Source organism: Lepidochelys kempii, chromosome 6 (genome assembly GCF_965140265.1).
Source record: "Lepidochelys kempii isolate rLepKem1 chromosome 6, rLepKem1.hap2, whole genome shotgun sequence".
NCBI classification, from domain to species: domain Eukaryota; kingdom Metazoa; phylum Chordata; order Testudines; family Cheloniidae; genus Lepidochelys; species Lepidochelys kempii.
In genome coordinates this window covers 31,332,716-31,357,043 of record NC_133261.1, presented here as the reverse complement: position 1 = coordinate 31,357,043, position 24,328 = coordinate 31,332,716, and the positions used below count along the sequence as shown (strand labels likewise).

Here is a 24,328-nt window from a genome sequence, read left to right as displayed (position 1 = left end):
GGCAAAGCAAAAAACATAAAAAGCGAGAAAAAGGAAACATATGGGGGAAAATTATAGTGCTACCTTTGAACTTATTATTTATTAAGAATAGTTTTAATATTAAAAATTACTTTACAAAGTGCTCCATGAAGGTAGATAATAGAGGGTTGCTGCTCCAGAGAACTTATAATTTAAATGGAACATGAGCACACCGTGGTGTTGCCACGTCACTTGTAACTTTTAGACCAGTGGTTAGAGCGCTCCCTTGGGATGTGGGAGACACTGGCTTCAATTCCCCCATCTGCCTGATGGGAATAAAGAGTTGAACGTAGGTCTCTTACCTCTCAGGACAGTGCCCTAACCACTGGGCTCTGGGATATTTTGGGTCCCTCTGATGCTGTTGCACTTTGGGTAAGTAAATAGTCACTGGAGCAGGGGGAATGGATCCTGTGTCTCTCCCAGTAAGTGTCCCTAGTCCTCAGGCTATGGTCATTCTCACTTTCTCCAGCCCAATGAGCATGTAAGCATTTATCCAAAATGAATCAGCTTCAACAGGAGAGATTAAAGCTAAACTTGCATCAGAATATCCTAGAGGTTAGGGCACTCTCCCGAGAGCTGGAAGACCCATGTTCAAATGCTTTCTTCCCACCAGGTAGAAGGAGGAATTGAACCTTGGTCTCTCATATCCCAGATGCGTGTGCTAACCCCTGGGCTAAAAGTTAAAAAGGAGGAATCACTGGTGCCGTCGTCTCCTCTTCTGACCCAGTTTGTTTGGGCCCTGATTTAGTAGGCATGCTCAGAGCACACCTACCAGTTTGGGCCCCAGAGGCAAGACAGGTAGGGAGAATGCCTATCTTCACCTAGTTTGAGGATCTCACTGGGGCTTAGTTGTGAGATATGTTGCCCCTATGCCCAATGGCAGAAATTAATATGCTTAGGGGACTTTTATGGTGAAAACATAGGTGCCACGGGATTTTAGGCAGCTACAGGTCTAGTGAGCAGCTGAGCAGGGGTTTTGAGAATCTCAGAAGTTCTTAAATGTGGGTTGAAGTACCTTAAGTGAGGAGTTGGGTGCCAAAGTGACTTGCCCAAGGCTACAGAAGGGGTCTTTTTAATAACTGAGATTAATACTTAGGAGTTCTTAGCTTACCGGTCCTGAATTTAAAAGACCCTTAGGTAGATCTACTGCCTATCTGTCAAATCTCTCTTGGTTTTTATATGCATTATTTCATCAGATAATGCTCATCTCCAAAGTACAGTAATAAAGTAGGAAATCATAGCATGATTCTGGATATAACCAAGATGGCTGGCATCACTAATCGTGTGCTTCATTACTTCCACATCAGATGAAGCAGTTAAGGGTCAGATTTTTCTAGTGTAGAAACCACTTTGTGTCCCATATTAAGCCTGCATCTATGTGCACATTTACTAGGATTGCAAAGACAATTTGGCAAATGTGCCCATAAAAACTGCCGGTTAGGATGCTTTGCTATTCCGTTGCATGCCTGGCTATTCAGCTGTCAAGTTTACACATGTTGCCATCATTGTGTACACAGATATTGTTATACAAATATTAGTGAGCCTCAGTTTTTGAAAAATTGGCTTTGAGCATTAATACTGTCCATCTCCTTGGAGAAGTATTTATATATTTCCTTAACAATCAGTGACTAAAGACTGGAATGTAATTGATTTTCTGTCCACACTGTTCATGACGTTGACAGGCTTGTACATGTTCCTTTTAAACCACAGACAATTATATGATTTCTGCTTAAGTGAAGAATGAGGATCAAAACTAACCGCTTTTTACTCTGTGTAACATACTTGGGGCACGTTTTCATAAGCAACGTGACAACGCTGTAGCTCGTTAATGTGGCTGTGTCGTCATGGCACCAGCGCTGAGAGAGAGCGCTGTAAGGCCCCCCCACAGTGCTGGTGCACTGCCGCTTTACAGCGCTGAAACTTGCAGAACTCGGGGGTGTCTTTTCACACCCCCGAGAAAGAAAATTGCAGCACTGTAAAGTGGCAGTGTAGACAAGGCCTTAGCTTCCAACAGGTATATGCAAATCCGCTGGATGAAATGAGACTTGACCAAAAGTTGGTGATTATGTCTTATGTCCCCTTCTGGTAACAGGTCTAGATACAAAGATGATATAAGTCTGAACAGTGAACAGCAAAAATGAAAATAGGCTGGAAAAAAATGAAAATAGACAAGCTCAGATTTGTGTACTAAACAAGAATGTGCTGTAGGATATCACTGAGTGTAATAGAGGTACAATTCCTTAAAGGTAATTAAAGATTTATTTCTAAGCTTGTCCCCTACAACTTGGTGAGTGGAGGATTTCAAACTCATTTCTGATTGTCACACAATTTTCTTTTTCCATTGATCTCTCTCAGCTGATGGAGATCTGTATATTTGGGACAAAAGGTCCACAACATCTAGGTTATGTTAGTGTAATTATATCCATTTTGTTCATTTTATTGCCTACATATTTAACTTTTTTTTTTTTTAAAAGATGCACTGTATACTATCTACACCATGACATTTTCTCAAGACATTAACATTTTCTCGAGGTCCTTTCTAGTCCTATGATTCTATGAAGTGTAGCTCTCTCCTTTTGCCTAATACCTTTACTCAGTGTCAAAGGTTTCCATCAGCCTGTTTTACCTCTTTTGTTTAGTGTGGCACAGTAGAGTTGTTTCAGTGACTCACAGTAGAGACTGTCCAACTCTAAAGACTGACTCATAATTTAGTCACCTATTCTTGCATGCACAATTTGATAAATGTAATCTCATGCCAAGATGCATCTGAATCTAGTGACTGTTTTGATCAAGTTAAGAATATTTGCTATTTTAGTAATTACATTTGACTAATATTTTAAATGTTCAACAGTTGGTGTAAGCAGTTGGATTCCTTCAAACTACTGGAAACCTGTGACCCAGAAACCGCTTGCTGCCAATAGCAGAGGGCCCCAGGTTTGCATAGAGTTTTACAGGGATCCCCTGTGTTGGATATATGAGTAAGGGTGGTATTTGAGGTCTCTTCTGAGAACCAGTAGCCCACTGGTCATCATAATCATTGTAAAATGAATGAATGGATAATATTTTAGGAGTTTGTGTCTGTACTGAAAATTATGTTCTTAAGGGAGGTAACCTGGAGATGACATGTCTCAGGTTCCTTTCAAGCATGAGGTAACAGGTAACTTCTCTCTATCTGGTCATGTATGTATTGGGCATTGTATGTCACACTGAATGCCTGTTTGCCTACTGAGCCAAATGCTAATCAAGAGACTGTGAAACTGTTGAGAGAGAAAATTTACAGGAGAAATAAACAGAAGGAGGGAGATCCTGTTTATGAGTAAAGACAGTAGATTGCTGAGGAATATCTGGGGGTACAGAGGTACATCCTGGATCCTTCACTGAGAAGGCAAGCTAACAGTGTGTTTGTCTTGTGAAAGGAGGGTCACAGCCAAGCCTGGTTATAAAATGCTGGAAGGACTTCGGGTGAATATTGCTCTATAAGACAGGAAAGTATCTAGTTACGGGAATCTGGGTTCTAGAATGCTTGTTACGATGTTTATTTTCTGTGTGAGCATGTTTCCAATACTTGCTATCTTTTGCATCTCTATACCTTGCTAAACAAAACTTTCACTCATTTTCACTGTAACAGTCCGTGTGTTCTGTGTTAAGCAAAGAAGTTATCTTAGGTGTAACTGTAACCTGGGGGCACTGCTCTTTGGAAGCAGTGGATCTGTAAATACTGTGAGTCCAGAGGAACGGGGACTAGACCCTCACAGAGAGATGCTTGGAGGGCTTAAAGTTGGAGTGTGTCTATCGCTAACCTGTAGAAGAGAGTGAGCAGGGCCTTTACAGGCCTAGAGGCGAGTGCTCGTGTTGTCTTTGGTTGGTGGAGTCAGGGCACTGACCCCTGGCAGGCACAAAGAAGGCTTACTATTGCTAAGTTCAGGTGGTAGCGAGGTGACTCAGCACCTGGGTGCCCCCAGGAAGCATTACAAAACTGTTAAAACTCAAGTTCTGCAAAGTCAGTGGCAAGAGATATGTAAAATTTCTTGTCCATCCATTTCAGCTTCTCCGTAATTTTAACTCTTCCCCATACCTGCAGGTTTTTCTGCTTTGGCTAACCTATCCTACATACTATCCATTGTTGTATGCAGTGTAGCTGTAGCCGTGTTGGTCCCAGGATATATTAGAGACAAGGTGGATGAGGTAATATCTTTTATTGGACCAACTTCTCTCTCTCCAACAGAAGTTGGTCCAATAAAAGATATTATCTCGCCCACCTTGTCTCTCTAATATCATACTATCGTTGGAATGCTGCACTGCAGCATATCTCTCTAAAAAGCAAAAAGATCTGATCCAGTAATCTGCACCTTCTTTTGATAGCCTGGTTTTCAAAGCACTGCATCATGTCAGGTAGACGGGATAGATAAAGGGTGGATCAGGTCACGTTCCAATATCTTAATACTTAATCAGAGGGTTGAATTTTCAAGAACATCTAATTTGCTTAAGAAATCAAGTCCCATTGAAAGTTAATGGGACTTGTGCTCCTGAGTTATTTAGTTTCTTTTGAACATCCCACTGAGACTAAATATCATAGTCTAAAAAGAACTATGAAATATTTAAGGTTCTTAGAAGCTGAAAATACTCCTTAATTCGGGGGAATATATTTTTATGAATGCTTTTTACATGCACAACTTGCACCAACAATATCTGCATCCACAAAATGAACTGCAGATATAAATTTAATTATTGATGTGACTAACTACCTGATTTGCACTCACAGTCAGGTGCAAATACTCAGAACTGCAACTAAAATTCAGTTGTAGGTTGAAAACTTCATGTGCACATCTTGTGGGCAGAATTTGCACCTGCAAAAGAGGCTGCGCTTTTGAAAATATGAACCCAAATGTTTACTCTTACATCCTCTCTCCTACACCATGATATCTTAACAGCAAGCAATTCTAAGATACACCAATAGCCAACATTATTGCTCTCCAAAGTATTAGCAAATATTGCCAGTAGAACAAGCAAATAGGACTCCTATTCCCAGATGTCACTATAAGTTGGAACAGTTCTTTGAAACCTCATTTATTTGTTTTAGTTTGAGTGCAATGCAAATTGGGATAGTAATAGTACCAAACTCATCCATAAAATACATGTAATAAGCTTCATGTGTATATTTATCTATCATTTTACATCTTCAAAGCACTGTACACACCTTTGGGATAGCAGGGCCAGATGAACACAGGGGCTTTAGGGGCTGCAGCCCTGGGCTAAGAGGGGCCCCGGCACAGCAGGGCTCAGGCTCAGGGCCCCACACAGTTCCCGGAAGCGGCCGGCTGCTGGTACGTCTCTGTGTCCCCTGGCAGGGGGCGGCGGGAGGCGGCTCTGTGCACTGCCCCCATTCCCAGCACCGTCCCCAGAGCTACCATTGGCCAGGAACTGGCCAATGGGAGCTGCAGGGGCAGCACTTGCGGGGGCGAGCCGTGCACAGAGACACACTGTCCCCCACACCCCAGGGGTGCGCAGAGATGTGCCAGCAGCCGGCTGCTTCTGGGAGTGGCGTGGGGCCATGGCATGCAGGCAGGCAGCTTGCCTGAGCCCTGCCACACTGCTGGCCAGGAGCCACCTGTGGTAAGCGCCTCCCGGCCTGAGCCTGCACCTTGCACCTCAACCCCTTGCCCCAGCCTCAAGCCCCCTCCTGCACCCAAACTCCCTCTCAGAAAAACTAATATAACAGCTGTTCTAAGGTAAGAAGTAGGTTATTTTGAATTAACTTAATCATATTCTACATGTGTTAAAACTGAAATGTAACCACAGAACAGCTTTATGTTAATTTAAAGACCAGTTTAGTATAGCGTTAATAACCTCGATGCCATTATTGTGATCAGTTTGTTTTAAATTGGGAAAAAGACTTGGGCCCCACAAAATCTAATTGGCCCAGGCCCACAGGAGAGTTAATCTGGCCCTGTGGGATAGATATTAAAATATTCCCATTCCACAAACTATGGGCCAGGTTCTGATCTCAGGTACAACCGTGGAAAGGTAGAGTAATTCCACTAGTTACAGCAGTGTAAATTCAATGTAGCAGAGAGTAGAATCTGGCCCTGAAAAGTTAAGACTAAAATTTACAATTGTCTTTTGATTTTTCATTGCCCAATTTGGGACACTCAGGGCTTAATTTTCAAAGCTGTCAAGCATCTACACCTCCTGTTAATTTCAAGTTGAAGCTTAGCAGCTATGAAAATTAGGCCAAAACTCTCACGCACATGTACATACAATCAGAGACCACTGTTGAAAGTGCTGGCCTTAGTGACATGCCCAAGGCTAAATTGAGACCGTGGCAGAGCAACTTTTAAAAAAAAATAACTACACACTTATAGAGAGCGATTTACGGCAATATTAAGTTAGTATTCTTAACATTTATGAAAACGTATGCATTTATGAAAACATCTCAGACCAAACAAAACAATTACCTGTATCTTTAAAGGCTCAAATTATTGTAAGCTTTATCATAGAAAACAAGAGTGCAGTTTCTTTAAATGAACAATTAAAATATTTGCTCTTTTAATCTCCTTAAGAAACACTTTTGAAAAGATACATTAGAGTTTGCTTACTATGTCCTCAGGCTCTGGTCATTATCTTATGTTCATGTCTATTCCTAGGATTTCCTGCGTCCTTTTTCCCTTTCATTTGTCCAGTTCACCAGGCTGCCCTCAAAGCAGCACATTTGGGGAAAATTATCAGGGACGTGGTTTCTACAATTTGACTGTGGATCTCTCAGTTAGTAGAGGTGGTGGGCCAGCACTGTGACCCTGCTCCTCTGATTTTCAGAGTCAATTCCTGAGATTCTGCTCTTCTCCAGGATTGTCTTTAAAAATACTGAGGTGACAACTCAGTTTAATAAGTGTCTGTCCTAACTTAAGTTTAGTTGCCTTTTTCCTCTAGGCGTGAGGGTGGAGGGAGGAAAGCTTTCTGATGGCTGTGCATCAACCAACTTTAGAATTAACCCTTTTTCTCACCACCCTCCAAACCTCCACATCTACACTGTTAATACACCTCCTATAGCAAACTTATTACAACACAATTCTCCTCTCACCTAAAATAAGCCTGGTGAACAATTTGTAGCATAGACTGGGCCATCTAAGGTTGCAGCAGTTCGATTATATGGTCATTGGAAGCAGGTTTGTAATTAGGTTCCCTGAGGTTGTGTTTATAATGAAACATTTAGGGGCCTGCCCACATTATGAGTAAAATAGTGTTTCTGTAACCAGTTTGTGACTATCTGAACTGGTTGCCACAAATATGGTTGAGCTATTTCCACTGACAATAGCTTTTATTTACAACGCAATAATTTGTTAACTGAGCTTGTGCATTCAACTACTATGCTGCCTAACCATGTTTGTATCTGGGGGTACGTATCCTATAGCGCCTCAGCAGGGACTAGGGATAGAACTGGAGAACATGCAAAAAGAGTAGCATTAGCAGCACATAGGGCAATGAACTCTGGGAGGAAGTAGTATCAGATAATGAGGCACAATAACGGAGTCTTGCTCACATAGGACAACAGTATTACACAGTGGTTACAGGGAGACTGTCACTGGCCAGCTTAGGGGGTTGCTGGCACAAGTGACACATGATTAGCTGTCACTGTTACTAATCAAATATTAGTCACGTTGTATGTAAACACAAGGACTGCCACTAACAAGTTACAACTACAGTTAAAAGCTGTACTGTAGCTAGGGACATAGGGTTGCTTTCCTGCTACTTCTTTTCCTTTACCCAGTTGGCCTATTCTGCCCTGGTGGTCTAGTGCACATGAGTATTGGGAGAGGAGCTGACTGCAAGTGTATCAGTCTTGGTTGTTTGTGTTTCTGATATCCTGCTTGCTAAGTGCCTCCTCATTAATTTTTCCCTTAAAACTGTTAATGGACTTTGTGCAGCTGTGTACTACTTATTCGCACGTCACTCACAAAATTCCCCCTATGTCAAAAGCCAAGGATGTGTGGGTTTTTTTTTTTTTTTTTTTTGAAAAGTCGTGACTCAAAAGTATGGACAAATACTCATCCTTGCCTACTCTACCATCAAATTTAAGAGGGTGCAAACCATTATCTGTCTTGATAGTTGTTAATAAGATCCTCAAAATGAATCTGTATTGTATTGAAATTGTAAAGCTCAACAAAGTGTTTTTTTAAAAAAAATCCGATAATCTTAATTACTGCACATTTTTGTACAATCAAGACACTCCAGACTTCTAAAAATACTTAGAACAGCCTCACACATCAACTGTATAGAGCCATTGCAGGCCACAGAGAAGTCACCAACGCTATGCTGAGGCTAGAAATTAATTTACTGATTCCAGCAAATCAGTTCAGATTTTTTTTTTAATAGGAATGATCCAGCGAAAGTTAATCTGATCTACTTTGTCCACAGCTGCTGACACTGAAAAGAACACATTCAGTGCATGATTGGTGGCAGCAACAGCAGCTCTTGCCAATAGGGTGACCAGATGTCCCAATTTTATAGGGACAGTCCTGATTTTTGGGTCTTTTTCTTATATTGGCTCCTATTACCCCCCACCCCCGGCCCGATTTTTTACATTTGCTGTCTGGTCACCCTACTTGCCAGATACCAAGGACTAATATACTCCAACCAGGCATTTTTTTCTGATTGCTTTAAATAAGAAAAAAATAATCTCAGTGAATCCTTGGGATCCTTTTAGTCTGTGACATGCTCAACAAAAGGTGTATACAACATACATTAGCTTTCTCGCTTTATTTCCTCCTTAACAAAAGACTTATGATTGCCTGTATTAACATCTGTCTATATCTATTGTTCTGCATATGTTAGAATGCTATTCTTTGTTTCTGTTATCACAGATAAAACAGGAAAAGTGTATTAAGCTGGGGCAGGGGGAAAATAAACAGTAGCAATTTTATCTCCATTTAGCTTCTCAGCAAAGGACCGGCTAAGATCAGACAAAAAAGGTGCCGTACTTCCCTACTGGGGACTTCATTATACATCCAAGAAAACTGGCACTGCATGCTCTATTCATCTCAAAAGATTTGCTGTCGTTGAATCTAAATACTTTGTGATAGAATTATCTGCATGGCTAGTTTAAGAACTTGTACAAAAATTGCCCTTGTAGCGAGCACACTTCTTTTGGTTGGTTCATGGTACATTTGTTATTACATCTCTTTCTTTGACATATCTACACATGGACGGTACCCTATTGAAAACTTTTAGCTGTTTTCTGAAAATTATCTACATCACTGACCTAGCAAAGGAACGTGCAAATATTACATCATATGTTCCTGATCCATCCCCTGAAATGAGTAGAAGTGCTAAAACTACTTCTGTAGACGGTAAAGCTATTGTGGACATTAACAATATAACAGCCCAAATGTTTAAAGGCTTCTCTATCACCAGATGCTGAAACAATTTGATGACTTCTTTTCATCTTCTCCTAAAGATATGAGGTTCAGGGGAGAATCTTGGTTCCAAAATAGGCAAGTCCTATACAATTCCTGAGGCCTGATCCTGTTCCCATTATAATCATTGGGAATCTTGCCATTGATTTCAGCGAAAGTAGTATCTGGACCTTATTTTGTATAGTATCCTTCACACTAACTAACTGACAATTGTACAGGACTTCGAACATCTAAATTAGTGTATAAATCCTAAACTTTATTGCCACTCAAACCATTCTACAGAATTACTGAAAATACCACAGCAGATTTAAGAGTCTTCATATAAACATACAGAGCCAATATAATAATCCTTGTAATGCCTCATCTTTTACCTGTCTGTGGGTAGGGTACTTGCTACATTGCATATGCTAGCAGTGTAATATCACTGTCACTTTGACAGCCTAATGATGGTCTAATTATGAATCTGTTAAGATTTTAAAATAATCCTTGAGTAGTATTTCTGTTTAACCCTGTTTGGCTCTAATGTCCCTTGATGGCTTTATAACGTATAATCCGTAGGATTATTGCTGGTGCTAATATGAATGTGTTTATACTGTCTAATAACCTAGTTTATTTCTGTTAAAACACAGCTCTAGTGAGTGATGATGTTTCAGATGAGGTGGAGAACCATCCTACCACAACAGTGTGTTCTGCTGGTGACGTGTCTCCTAATCAATTTGGAAGCAGTGCCTATAGACATAGACAAGACAAAAGTTCAAGGAGAACCCCATGTAGAAGGAGCAAAAATAGAAACCCCAGTAAGTAAATGAAAGGTATTTTATTAAATACTTTATACTAGAAGGCAGTATTTTTTTCTCTCAATAACAAGCTCATTGATTTTTTTTTCATCTTGAGATTTGTCCATGACAAGTCCTCCTAGGTGCTGTAATAAATAATTAACTTTGTTGGTGCTGTACTCCAAGGGGAAACTAGTAGTACCTTTCTAGGTGGGGTGGTCATATTCAGTGTTCAATACCTGCTCCTTGTCTCTTGCTCCCTGATGTGGTAGGACTGGGGAGGTAACAGAGGCAATACACAAAGCTCCTGATGGGAGAAAATGCCTATTGTATACCTCCTCTCAACTGATTGAGTGGCGTTAATAGGTTAAAAGGAAGGTTCATCCAGTCATCGTTGGCAGGAAGAATGCTGGTCCCAACTTGGGCCTCAACAGAGAATGGAAAAGGGTTAAATTGGGGAAATACAGAAGGATTTTTGCAAGCAATTTTCCTAGTAACAAAATGCAGTGAGTTTGTGAATGCAGTGGGTAACCATGTCAAATAATGACAGCTGAGATAATGTGTTTGCCAAAGTGGAAAATGGAGTTGCCATGAAACAAAGTGCATGTAAAAGCTTTTAGTTATTAAACAATAATATTGCTGTTTTGCAAGTGAAGTCCTGCTACTAAACATGAAATCTTGGAGAGGGGTAGTTTTGTACCCCCACAGTTCAATTCTAGCTGGCTAGGCTCCTCTGGATTGTTCCCTTTGCCCCAAACTCACAGGGGAAAACACAATGGACATTAATATAGCCTGATGCCATACGGACTTTTGCTGGTTTGATGTGAAGCTTCACTATGGTCCTGTACTTCCTGTAAATTCCCCCAAGATTTGCATAATTCTTGGAGGTGTATATTGGGTTATGGGGGCCAAACTTGTGGCTGCTGCTTCTATCAGGATGGGATTGAAGTGGCACATTATGCTCCCTAAAAAAAGAATTCCTAGTAAACTCAGCAAGTGGAAACTCAAGGAGATAATCTTCTGTAGGGGAAAATGGTGGGTTTATGCCATTCTGAATTGTTGTGGTCTATTGGTCTACCAAGTAAATTAAAGGTTTTTTTGTTTTGTATTTTAAACTGTATCTACATGATAGGCCCCAAATGTGCATGTGATGTACGTTCTTAAATATCTCTCTGCCTTTACTTCTTTGTCAACTTCTAGAACAAAAAGGAAACAGAGAAAACTAGCTTGTGTGTGATAATTGTGCAAACCAACCAAAGCAAAGAAGTTCATATCTTATTGCTGATATACTGAGTCAGTGCATTATGCTCAATACTACTGATATTTGGGATTGTGAGTGATTTAGATGAAATCTTTGCATTTATATGAAAATGAAACATTTGGGGACATTTTTTTTTTCTAATCTCAAACTTCTTTTCCTAAAGGATACTGGGCTTTATTATGATGAATATCTCAAGCAAGTGATAGATGTCCTAGAAACAGATAAACATTTCAGAGAGAAACTTCAGACTGCTGATATAGAGGAAATAAAGGTATGTGCAAAGATCAATAGAATTTAATCAAGACGAGTTTAGACAGCTACAAATAAATGATAATTTGAGGTGTTAGCATATTCATATTTTTCCATTCCTCTTACTTTTTATTTAGTATTGCTTTCACATTACTTTACACAATTTAAATTAGACTCTTTAAAGGGATCTTTATCTCTGCAGCTACGGGACAGATACTGTTTTTTAAAGAAACTGTACCAGATCAGTCTCCCAAGAGGTTTTAATTTGCTACCTAACTACTAATAAAACAACTAGATGCAGATATCTTGCTTTTGGGAAACATTTATTAGCATTCTCCTGCAAAATGGAAAGCAAGGCCTCTTTGAAATTCAGAACGAACAGCATATCGTTCATTAACGTCAAAATGGCTCTTAGCACAGCTCTCACTTTATTGCCTGCCAAGTGATTCAGAGCACTGCTGAGCCAACGGCAGAGAGGCTTCTCTGCCCTCCCAGATGGAAGCAATGTGCCACATGTGAATTTAATGACATGGAAAAGGGTGGGGGAAGTAGACAAACACAAAAGCCTGATCCTGAAGCAACTGAGAGTGGAGGACAACACACTGTCTTCAAGTTTTGAGCTTAAGGTGGTAGAGTTTGGGAAGAATAAAAAAGACTGAGCTGTGGTTTTCTTCTCTTCCCAGTACCCGTACTTCACGTACCACTCCAAGCACCGTGATGGTGTTCTCTTCTCTCCCGCTGTTGCTACCCTAGGTTATGTGCATTCCTTCTCTGCCCTTCTCCAATCCCCAGGTCCAGCTGGCTGCTCCACATTCTCTTATGGTGAGAAGAGAGCACTAAGCTTTGCATTACCTTTGGTGTAAAACTCTGCTGCAGCTAGAGCAGAGGTAGGCAAAAGGCCCGTGAACTCCAGCTGGGGCACCGGGTTGGGGGCCGCACCACGCAGCTCCCGGAAGCCATGGCATGGCCCCCGCTCTGAGGGTCAGGGGCCGCTCCACGCGTAGGTGCGGGAGAAGGGACATGCCACTGCTTCCAGGAGCCGCTTGAGGTAAGCACTGCTCAGAACCTGAACCCCTGAGCTTCTCCCCACACCCCAACCCCCAGCCCTGATCCCCCTCCTGCTCTCCAAACCCCTCAATCCCACCCCGGAGCACTCTCCTGCACCCCAAACCTCTCATCCCCAGCCCCACTCCAGAACCCACATCCCCAGCCGGAACCTGCACCCCTTCCCGCACCCCTGATCCCCCTCAGTCACAGCCCAGAGCACCCTCCTGAATTCCAAACTCCTCATCCCCAGCCCCACCCCAGAGCCTGCACCCCCAACCAGAGCCCTCACCTCCTCCCACACTCCAACCCCAATTTTGTGAGCATTCATGGCTCACCATACAATTTCTATTCCTCGATGTGGCCCTCAGGCCAAAAAGTTTGCCCACCGCTGTGCTAGAGTCTGACAGCTCTTGGCTCCACTCCATTCCTGGCACAGTCCCCAGAGGCTGGCAACAGTCTTCTGGTGCTGCTGAGGGTGATTCTTACAGCACCCTCAGGTGGCTGCTACTGTGCCGATTCCTCCTTCAGCAAGAGGGTGGCACCCACATGACCATGCTGGTCTGTAGTTCTCTGATTTACAGAAAGGTCACTTCTGAAGAGATCTTTAAATACAGATACGCAGCTGTGCTCCAGGGTCCTGGTTTAATTATGGTATTTGGCACATCACCTTTTTTTTTTTTTTTTAAAATAAAAAGGCAGCTTAGAAAAGTCTCAGTGAGTGCCCTAACCCGATTTCTATTTTCATAAATTTACAAAGTTAATATTCTCCTCAAACAATGTTTGAGATACTTATGATGTTTATAAGGTCTTCAGAATTGGCAATGACTACCATGAGTAGAGAGTCTTACAGCCCACATGTGGTGGGCATCTGAAAACTACAACACGATTGTCTTTATAGATCACTTATTTATTTTAACAGAGTGGAAAGCTAAGCAAAGAGCTAGACTTAGTAAGCCATCATGTGAGAACAAGGCTGGATGAACTGAAAAGACAAGAAGTGGCAAGGTTAAGGATGCTAATTAAAGCTAAAATGGATTCCTTTCAAGGTAAGAATATGAAGCAGAATTCAGACAGAATTAACAGATTGGCCTTTATCAGATAGGAGCCTGGAATCCACCAATTTTGTTCTCCTCACTGGCTCCTATCAGCAATAATGATTAAACTAAGTTGGAATGGTAAAAGGGTCCCCATTTCATACTCCTGAAATGGAAAATATGAGGAAGACTGTGTCCTTATAGGAAATCAGGGAGAAGAAGGGGAGCAATCTGTGTCTTACAAGTAAGAAAAACTGATTCTGACAATGGGACTTTTAGATGCTTATATAACTATTTCTCAGACAACAGTTTCCCCACAATGTGTCACTTTCCACATCCCTCACTGTGTTCTAGCAATACAGCTGTGTTGAATTTAACCAATTAAACTGTTTAGAGATTTTCCCAAAGCACAAAAGAACATGGGCTAGTCACTGAGGTGCCTAAGCTCAACATTTTAAGCACCACTGAGATCCTTCGAAAGCTGCTCAGCTTCCAACTCACCCTGTAGGCACCTAAATTCCCATGGGGCCAATGTTTCCACCGGTGGGCATGAACTAAACTGCTGCTGCTGCTTGGCTCCCTATCGCATGCCTAAGCCCTGCTAGGATTCTCAAACTAGGGTGTTCCACTGCCTCTCTCTCCTGCTGGGCCTGATCCAATAAGGCGGGCTCAGAGTATGACTAACCTGCACAAAAGACAGCGTGGGTGACCAGATCAAGAATTTGTGTGTGGAATTAGGGCACTCACAGGGGCTGTGGGAGACCTGTTTTCAACTCCCAACTATGCCTAATTTGGAGTAGGGACTTGAATTTGGGTCTTCCCTCCTCCTGCAAGGCTATTTAGTATTCTGGATTAGGGCTCTCTGTCTTTCCCATTGGAGCTCTTCCACTCTGTATGAACAATTAAATATTCACTGGGACAGAGAGGAAAAGAGAAAAAGATATAGACTTTGTAGCCTGGTGGCTTAAACATTTCCTGGGATGCAGGAAACCCATGTTGCACTCCCTACTCCAGTTAATCATTTGGCTTTTGCTTATAACAGCCACCTGCCCTCGAGAGAGAGAGACAAAGTACTGACCTGACCTGGTTTAGGGGCTTAACTCTGGGAGCAGGTGTGTGGCTGTGAATCCCAAACACAGATAGGCGCCTCTCTCCTGTCCAGAATTAGGTGCCAGCTCTACCTTTGAGAGGTGGAGCTGAAGTCTTATCCTTCTCCTTGGCATTTTCTGCTAGCTAGTTTAGGCAGCTCCCTGCTCAGCATGCTGGCTTATATGAATCACATCTTTAGGAAACTAACTCTCCCCATGCATTGTCCAGGAAGCCTGGGTGTCTGACTTGGGGGTGAGAATTCCATTGGGTGCCAGGGTGCCTAAAAATTAGGCATTGGACTCCTATGTCTTTGTGGATTTAGCGCAACCTAAATTTTTTTTAGGTTTTAGAACCGTTTTTTTTTTAACTGGTCGAATAGCTCAAAAGTGGCAGTCTTTCTTTCTTTCAACCTTCTCCTCACCAGAAATTAATTTTAGGCTTATAACAAACATGAGAAACTCAGCTTAAAGGATAATTTTTTTTTGTTGCAGTTCTAAGCATCAGAAACAGAGACTTGGAATGAAAGTGTCTTCGCATCCATAATAATAGCATTGCTAATGCTACACTGCAATCTACTTAGTAGGCCTTTATATTTAGAAACCAAGTATACAAGTTGCCAGCCTACAGTTACTGTTAGTTTGCTTGGCAGGGGATACTACCTCCTCTCCTTGCCCAACCATGCACGATTTAATTCTAACATGCAAAATATACATTTTAAAAGAAATTACCAGGGAGACTTGATGCAAACCTTTTACTGGAGGTTTCTTTCTGGAAATAATTGTATTCACAAGCATGGAGTTTCTGATGGTGATGCTAGGAATATCTTCCAAAATGTTCCACTTAGTTTTTTGTAAAAAGTGGATGTGTAATTTTCTGTTCAGATTTATCAGTGTAGTAGTGGCCTGATCCAATTCCTTATCAAGTCAATGGAAAGACTCCCATTGACTTCAGTGGGCAAAGAATCATAACCTAAACTTGTATTCTTGCCATTCTGCCACCCCACTGTAGCACTGAAACACTGCCAATGAGCTTAGTGTGGGGATAGAGGGTGGATTGAGGGAGTCAGGGCTTGGTAATGCCAGGAGAAAAAACAAGATCTTTAGGGAAGGACTGTATTTTTACTGCTTTTTAGTGTAGTGCTTATTCCCAGTGGTGGATTAGCCAACAGGGCCCATGGCCAGAGGCCATGGCCAATGTGGGGGGGCCCCAGGAAAATGCGTGCCCCCGACTCGCTCTGCCCTCCCAGCACCTCTGCTGGGGAGCCCCTGTGCCCAGACTCCAATCCCCACTGCAGCACCAGCTGGGCGGAGCAGGGTACCCGCCGTGCCCCAACCCCACTCCCCTCATTCCCCCAAGCGCTCCTGCTAGGGAGACTGCAGGCAGAAAGGGTGGGGAGGGGCCCCCACTTGCTCCGGCCTAAGGGACCTACAAAACCCTACTCCGCCCCAGCTATTCCAGTGAGGCCTTGATCCCTGATTGGGACCTCTGGGTGCTATGTCCTACAATTAGTAAATAATAATAAAATTGGCCTAGGGCTTTAGATCACTTTTCTGTCTTTTGTGCTTTTCTTTTTAAATGAAAGTTACAGTCCAGAGAGCAGAACCTACCACATAGCCTCTCCAGAGGAATAAATGGGTTGCTTCATATATGTACACAAGATCCACAGTTCATCTTGAACTCTAATGCAGGCAGATTTTCCACTGAAGTTGTGATGAAGCTCACAATGATCTAATTCAGGACAACTAATGCGGATGGTACAGTGGATGGTAACTTTATGTAGCTGAAAATTTCTTTGCAATGCCCCATGAACCCTCGCTGCCTCAGTATTATTGTATTTAGTAGCTTGTGCTCACTCAAACTAAAGCCTCATAATATGGATGTAAAAATGTTATATGCACAGTAGTCAGATTTTTCAAATTTGGATGCTACTGACTTCAGTGGGAGCTACAGGCATGCAGCATTTCTTTTATTTAGATCTCTAACTTTAGGTATTCAGGTTTGAAAAATTTGACCAGTGTGCCTAACTTTAACGACCTGATTTTTAGAAGTGCTGAACACACACAAATTCCACTAAAGTCAATAAGATCTGCAAGTGTTCAGCCAGGCAGCACCATGCCAAGCATCCAGATACCTAAGCTCCCTCCTCCCACAGCCTCCTGCACAAATCATCATAGGCACCTAACACTGAAGGCAAGTTTATACTACCGCGCTCCACTGGTGCAGCTGCACCGCTGTAGCATGTCTGGTGAAGATGCGCTATGCTGACAGGATAGCGCTCTTCCTGTTGGCATGATTAGTCCACCTCCATGAGAGTCAGAAGCTATGTTGGTGGGAGAGCGTCTCCTGCCAACACAGCACTGGTGTGGACAGCTCTTAAGTCGATGTAACTGATGTCACTCAGGCAGGTGTCTTTCACAACCCTGAGCAATGCAAGTTAGAGTAATGTAAGTGGGAATGGAGACTAGCTCTACGAGAGGAGTTGCAGCAGAGAATCTCAAGCAAAAGGAGGCACTGCCCTGGAGCCCAGGCTGAGATGCCTGTCTCCAAGCGAGGGGTGGGGCTTAGCAAACATCCTTTGGCTTGGCATCTCCCATGGGCTAGTTTAGGTGAGGTGCCACCTCGTGACTGGCTTTTGTGAATTCTATTCTGGGGAGCTTCTCTCTCTTTGTTCATTGTATAGGGAGCCTAGTTCTTGAACTCGGGCTTTGTGAATCCCAGTGATTTTTCTAGGAGCATAAATTCCTTTGTGAATCTAGTCCTTAACCCCCAGACTTAAGTGCCTAAATCCCAGTTTTAGGCACCATTATGATCCACAAAACTCCCCGTTAGCTGCCACCAAACGCTGTAGGTGCCTAAACTCACTCAACGCTTAAGTTTTCTGAGGCACCTAATTTCTGCCTCTGGACATGCACACTGCTGCCTCACTCAAGGCACCCAGGTACCTATCTCCCACCCAAGCCTCATTGCAATACATGAACTAGGGGAAGATAAGCATTCATCCACTTATCTTTCTGCAGGGCTAGATTGGGAAGGTGTGCCCAGAGGTCACCTGCCAGATTGGGTTGCAGTTGTAGTTGTGATGGTGCTAACACTGTCCAGGTTAAAACTTCTAGCCCAGTGTCTCATGTGGGAGACAGGTTTGGTTCCCACCTCAGGCACAGTGATTGGAGCAGGGGTACTGCACTCTGGATCTCCCACCTTCCAAATGGGCATCCTAATCACCAAGCTATAAAGTCATTTTCTCTCTCTCTAGCCCAGCAACTAAGTATTTATGCACAGTGGAACAGCTTCAACAGGAGACTGAATAAGCCCACATCAGAATATCCTAAAGCTCAGTGGTTAGAGCCCTCAGAGGTGTGGAAGACCCCTTTTCAAATCCTTGGTTCACTGCTCCATGAAGGGGGAAATTGAAGCTGGGTCTCTCACATCCAAGGTGAGGGCTCTAACCACTGGGCTAAAAGTTATACTGTCATTACCTCTTCCTCCTCTTCTGTCAGTTTTATGTGGAGTGGGGCAGGTGCTTCAGCTGCCTGACTCCAGAAGAGGGCGTTGCAGCTGTGGATTGCAGGGAGAACTAGGTTTCTCCCTGTAGCCTCGACTTAGGTGCCTCTCTTCAAGAGTGGAGTGGCTTAGTACACCCCCCTTCTCTAAGGTATTTCCAACTGGCTTGTTTAGGTGGGGAGCTTCCTAGCTTGCTGGCTTTTTTTGGATCATATTCTTGGATGCCTATCTCTCACCATTCACCGTATAGGGAGCCTACGTGCTTGACTCAGGCTTTCTGGATTACAGTATTGTCTGTGACTTTATGAGCACCTAAAAGTTAAGCATGGCAACGCTGAGCCTCACAATGTCAAAATCCCTTTGTGGATCTGGGCCTTTGTGCCTGCTAGGGAGTGGTAGAGCATATTGCCCTTTAGCTATTCCCTACTCCTCCTCTGCTATTGATTATGCTGACTTTACGCCACCTGGTGATTCCCTGAGATGCCCTATCAGGGCAGCTTTCTGGCTGCTTTGCACTGCCAGAGAGAAAGTCAAAGAAAATCCATGATTAATAAAAGTCTTATCAGCATGAGTTTGGGATGGGCATGTTACTCCCATGCGTAGCCCTACAAGGTCTTGAAATATTGAGCCTTAAAACACTCATGCAGGATAGAATATTTTCAGATTAGCATGGGGAGAGTTCAACAGGTGTGTGTGTGTGTGTGTGTGTGTAAATTAGGGCATATTTCTCTAACTGCATGCCTGAAAAAGAAAGTGTTTGTTTGAAACTGCTCGGACATTTGATTGTTAGCAGTGGTGCTGGAAGAGATGAATTAGCAAGCAGCTGAAGCAGTCAAAGGCCATTATGGTTTTTTTGCCATATACATTACATATGTAATATGAATATGTGCCACACAGGCACACTGGAGTCCACATAATCATGTTTACTTATTACATACAAAATGCAAGACCTAATTACATATATACATCTTTGGCAAAGTTCTAGTGGTTTCTGTAACGTGAAAGAAAGTCCAGGCCTCTTAAAGACTCATACTATTTAAATTCCTATACCCTACAGAATCCATGTGCTAAACTTTATGTATCATATGGCCTGCAGTTTATCACAATGCTATCACCATTACATATATGGTATCTGTATACCTCGAGCAAGTATCCTGTATACCTCAGTTGCCCATCCGTAAAATGTGAATGATAGTACTTCTCTACCTCACAGGATAAATACAATAAAGATTTTGAGGTGCTTATACTACAGTAATAAGGTATTTACATGTCCCCAGAGGTGAAAGTAAGCCGGTACGCCCTGGTATGGCGTACTGGCAAGAGCTGGTACACTGTACTGGGGCAGCCCGGCTTCCCCAGGGGGCAGCTTAAAGGGCCTGGGGCTCCCAGCAGTGGCTGGAGCCCCAGGCCCTTTAAATTGCCTCCAGAGCCCTGCTGCTGGAGCCCTGGGGTAGCGGCTGCTGGGCTCCGGCAGCTAATTAAAGGACCGGGGCAGTAGAAGCAGGGGGCTATTTAAAGGGTCCAGGGCTCCCCAGAGCCCTGGGCTGCTGCTGCTACCCCGGTGGGGTGGGGCAGGAGGGGGGGGCACTTACAGGGTGGGCTGGGGCTGGCTCTGGCTCTGACCCCCTCAGCCCCACCCCTTCTGGCCCCAGCATACCAGTAAGTCACTCGACTTACTTTCACCCCTGCATGTACCCCGCTGGATGTATTTTACAGTGTTCCATTTTCAAACAATCAAATAAGAACCTTTTGTCTTGTTTAGCAGTAATGTGGCAAGTTAAAATCTAATACTGCACTTTTAAAAAAATGCTTTATAAAACAGTGATTCATCAGAGAAAGTATTTAGGCACAAGTGATCTCAGAGTGGAGGAATGGTGGTTGAAATATGCACTGGCCACTGTTTGCTGGTATGTGATGATAAAAATAGAGCACAGATGTGACAAGAATATCTTTAGCTTACTAAAGGGTAACAAGTTGAAGGAGACTGTCCTACAGTCTCCTATACAGATCAAACATTTCCTCTTTTTTTTTTTTTGTTCAGCCATCTTGACAAGCTGCCCAATAAAAAATTGATAGACTTCAAGAATCACTGGATATTACTGTCATGCCTAACTTAATAGAATAGATGCTGTTCAGTGTAATATTGGTCTAGAGTGTTATATGACTGTATCGACCAAAGTCACTGTAGCATATGGAAAACTCTGGTAGCTTAGAAGTGTTTGATGCTGTTACTATACTTGCATGTTTTATATTGTTGGAAGCAGCCCCTACAGAAGGGAGGGGGAAATGTTTGAAGCGCCTCATTTGGACACAGGGCCTGACTTCTGACTGCCTTGCACCTTGTAGTCAGTACAAAAGGAATCTAAACTGCTGCCATTCTGATTTGGAATTGTTTCACATCCGCTTTGGCCAGATAAAGGTGATTTTGCAAGGTGTAAGGCAAGGAGTCAGCCCTAAGAACCTAGTTCAGCTGGATGATGCTGGTCAGCAATTTGGCACTTCAGTTGACATCACAGCTACAGAAGCAGCTGCTTTATTTATATGGTCATTTGCATGAATGAAAAGTAGTGCAGTGTCTATTCTGGATTGTGAAGCTTGAAATACTTGTGAGATCTGCTTTCATTTCTGCATGTTAAAATTACAGTGTAAAAATGTAATATTCCACCTTGGTAGGAGGGGTGCCTATTCAAATTGCTAGAAGCTCAGTGAAGCTCACCAGTCTTCCTTAAGCAATGCTAGTCTAGAAATGTTGCTATTCTTTCATCAAATTGCAAATACCTATCCAGTCCCTAAGGAGCCTCAAATATTTGTATATCACAGGCTTGTGTTTGAAAGCTTTTAGCTTCCAGAACTCTCTCCTTCAAACTTATTTGATATGTTTTATGTTTGTTTTAAAAACATTTTTACCTTGTTCTTTCAGACACTGGCGTAGACCATCAAGCTCTCCTTAAACAGTTTGAACACCTCAACCACCAGAATCCTGAGACATTTGAATCTAAAGATTTAGATATGTTGATCAAAGCAGTGAGTTTTAGATATAAAATATTGTAGATGTTCACTTGCTATGATTATTTATTTCTCTGCAGTGAAAGCAAATCCTTTTACTTTATCTATACCAATCTTCTGTAAATACCACATAGATCTTAATCTTAGAGGAACTCAGTTGGCTCCATTGTGTATTGGAAAGCTTCTATGCAATTGATATGTGTTCGCCACAGAACCTGTTAATTTTTCAGGTAGCACCTTACAGCATTCTCATTCTTGTGCCAGTGTCAGAAGCTTTGGGAACAAAACATGACTTGTCAAGGGCATGTAAATTCAGTTCAGTTTTGATAGATGTGTATTATGCCGTAGAATATTTTTAAAGTATATTTTTATACCTAAATTACTTTAAGCTTGTCACATAATGACTGTAATATAAGGTAACAATTGCCCCTCTCAAAATGGCCATATAGATTTCTGGACCGTACATTTCTGGTGTATGGCAAGCTGCAATACCACAACACAACTGAACTTCAGATATCCATACTAAACGTTGCTTATGGGCACTTAATCTCTACCAGGCCCAATGTACAGTAAGTGAATATCAGTCACAGGCATGGTTCTCACTCAGCTGACATATCAGTGAGATGCAGTTTGGCTGAGAGTGCAGCATGGCTTTTTTCAATAGTGGAAAAATTATGCCTCTCATGGAAAGAAAGATTTTAACCTCAGGTATGCAGCACGTAGCACTGTACATCTGACATTAGAAGCTGGTTGAGTGTTTCTTGCACAGAGAATTTGGTGAGTTAAAATTCTCCCTCCTAATTTACTCTTAAGAAACTTTCCAAAAATCTTACCAGTTAGGAGCATCATTTCAGAAAAATTCTGACTGGTAGGGAGAGGGAAGTCCTTAACTAGCAGTTCTTTCTGTTCTTAAGCCATTCCACCTTTGTCTGCTTTCATTTACCAGCTGGAATGACACAATTTAAGGGATACCTTAGGGGCCATCTCCTCTATAATTTGTTTTTTAAAATGTGTGGCATTTTGGAGATGAATTCTAAATAATTGGAAAGTCAGTATCAGGTGAATCTGAACATCCGTTAGGGGACAACATGAGACTGCTGAACTTCCTTTAATACTATTAAATACATTAACATTAAAAACTGAAAACTAACCAGCTGCAAACTGCTTCCAAGCTTAAGCAAGTCTGCATTAACTAACCCCCATAAGGACTAGCATGTGGTCCTGTTTCAACTCAAGTTAATTGACAATCAGTTAATTCAGATTAATTAACATGATTGTAAATGCTAATCTGGACAGTCCACAAACATAGAATTTTAGGACTGGAAGGGACCTTGAGGTCATCTAGTGCAGTTCCCTGCACTCATGGTAGGACTAAGCATTACCTAGACCATCCCTGACATGTGACTCCATGTTTGTTCACTAAACTCTCTAGTAAACCATAGACATTTGTATCCTGGAACAAACACCGGGAGAGATAACACTAGCATTTACTATTTTAAATGGATTAAGCTGATTCATAATAAAGCACTCTTATTCCAGAATAAATGTCCACACATGAAGTTAATCAGGAAATAGCTGTTTGGGAATAATTCTCCATATAGATGAGCCTTAACACAGACCTTCCAATATTATCCATTTTCACTCACAGTATTTAAAGTAATCTGTCATTACAGATTAAGGGCTTGATTTGTAGAGTTGCCATGAACCTTGAGTAAGGGACACCGGAGTGTCTTATAGACTTTAAGGCCAGAAGGGACCACCACCATCATCATCTCATCTCACCTCCTGCACATCACAGGCCATAGAACCCAACCCACCCACTCCTGCAATAGGCCCATAACCTCTGACTGAGTTACTGAAATCCTAAAATCTTGATTTAAAGACTTCAGGCTACAGAGAATCCACCATTTACTATAATTCATACCAGCAAGTAAACTGTCCCCCATGCTATAGAAGAGGGTCCAAGGCCTCCAATGTCTCTGCTAGTCTGACCGGTGGGGAGATTCTTTCCCAACCCCAAATACAGCAGTCAGTTAGACCCTGAGCATGTGAGCAAGACCCACCAGCTAGACACCTGGAAAGAATTCTCTGTAGTAGCTCAGAGCCCTCCCCATCTCGTGCCCCATCTCTGGCCATTGGAGTTATTTGCTAATGGCAGTTGTGGATAGGCCATATGCCATTGTAGGTAGTCTCACCATATCATCTCCATAAATGTATCAAGCTCAGTCTAGAAACAAGTTACTGTATATACTCATTCATAAGCTGAATTTTTTTAGTAAAGGGAAGCATCAGAGGAGGGGATTGGCTTATGAACAGGTATAGAGAAGGGGAGAGATGGGACACAGCCCCTCCCCCCAACAGAGGGAGCAAGGAGAGGCAGCAGAGCCAGATGGGAAGAGGCGGGGCCAGAGTCTATCCGCTTCTAGCTACGCTGCTCCCCCCCCCCCCCCCCTCCGAAGCAACTGCAGTTCCGGGGCTGGCAGGCTGCAGCTGCGCTGCTCCGCCCTGCCCACCAGAGCAGATTGTGGCCGCGCCGCCCAGCCTGCCGGAGCACGCTGCGCCCATGCCACCTGGCCCAGCTCGTTAGAACATGCTGCGGCCGTGCCGCCCGGTCTAGCCTGCTGGAGCAGGCTGCGACCACGCTGCCCAGTCTGCTGGAGCAGGCCAGGCCAGAGACATCCTCCCCACGTAAGGTGGGAAGGGATGGGATGGGGAGGGTGTGGGGGTCCTGCGCTAGGGCAGGTGGTCACAGGGGTTTCTCCCTGGCCCCCAGCTTCTCCCCCCTCCAAAAAATTTCCCCACCAGTTGCTGTCCCTGCCCATCAGGGTAAGCAGCTGGCTCACCGGTACACTTTGTTTACTTAGGTTTACCTCCGTGCCTGCAGACGCTCGAGGTAAACAAACCATCTCGGTCTGCCAGCGGCTTATCCTAATGGCC

The 24,328-nt window shown here is 43.0% G+C and overlaps 1 protein-coding gene across 2 annotated transcripts in view; it reads left to right on the top strand.

Annotated features, from left to right (window-relative positions):
- Positions 1-24,328, top strand: part of NUCB2 (nucleobindin 2) — a 48,296-nt gene that overhangs the window by 3,484 nt on the left and 20,484 nt on the right. For both annotated transcript variants that reach the window (XM_073347384.1, XM_073347386.1), the window contains exons 2-5: positions 10,058-10,225; positions 11,629-11,736; positions 13,681-13,807; positions 21,306-21,409. In XM_073347384.1, coding sequence (XP_073203485.1) covers positions 10,070-10,225; positions 11,629-11,736; positions 13,681-13,807; positions 21,306-21,409 — 495 coding nt within the window. In that variant the 5' untranslated portion in view covers positions 10,058-10,069. The remainder of the gene's footprint in view (positions 1-10,057; positions 10,226-11,628; positions 11,737-13,680; positions 13,808-21,305; positions 21,410-24,328) is intronic.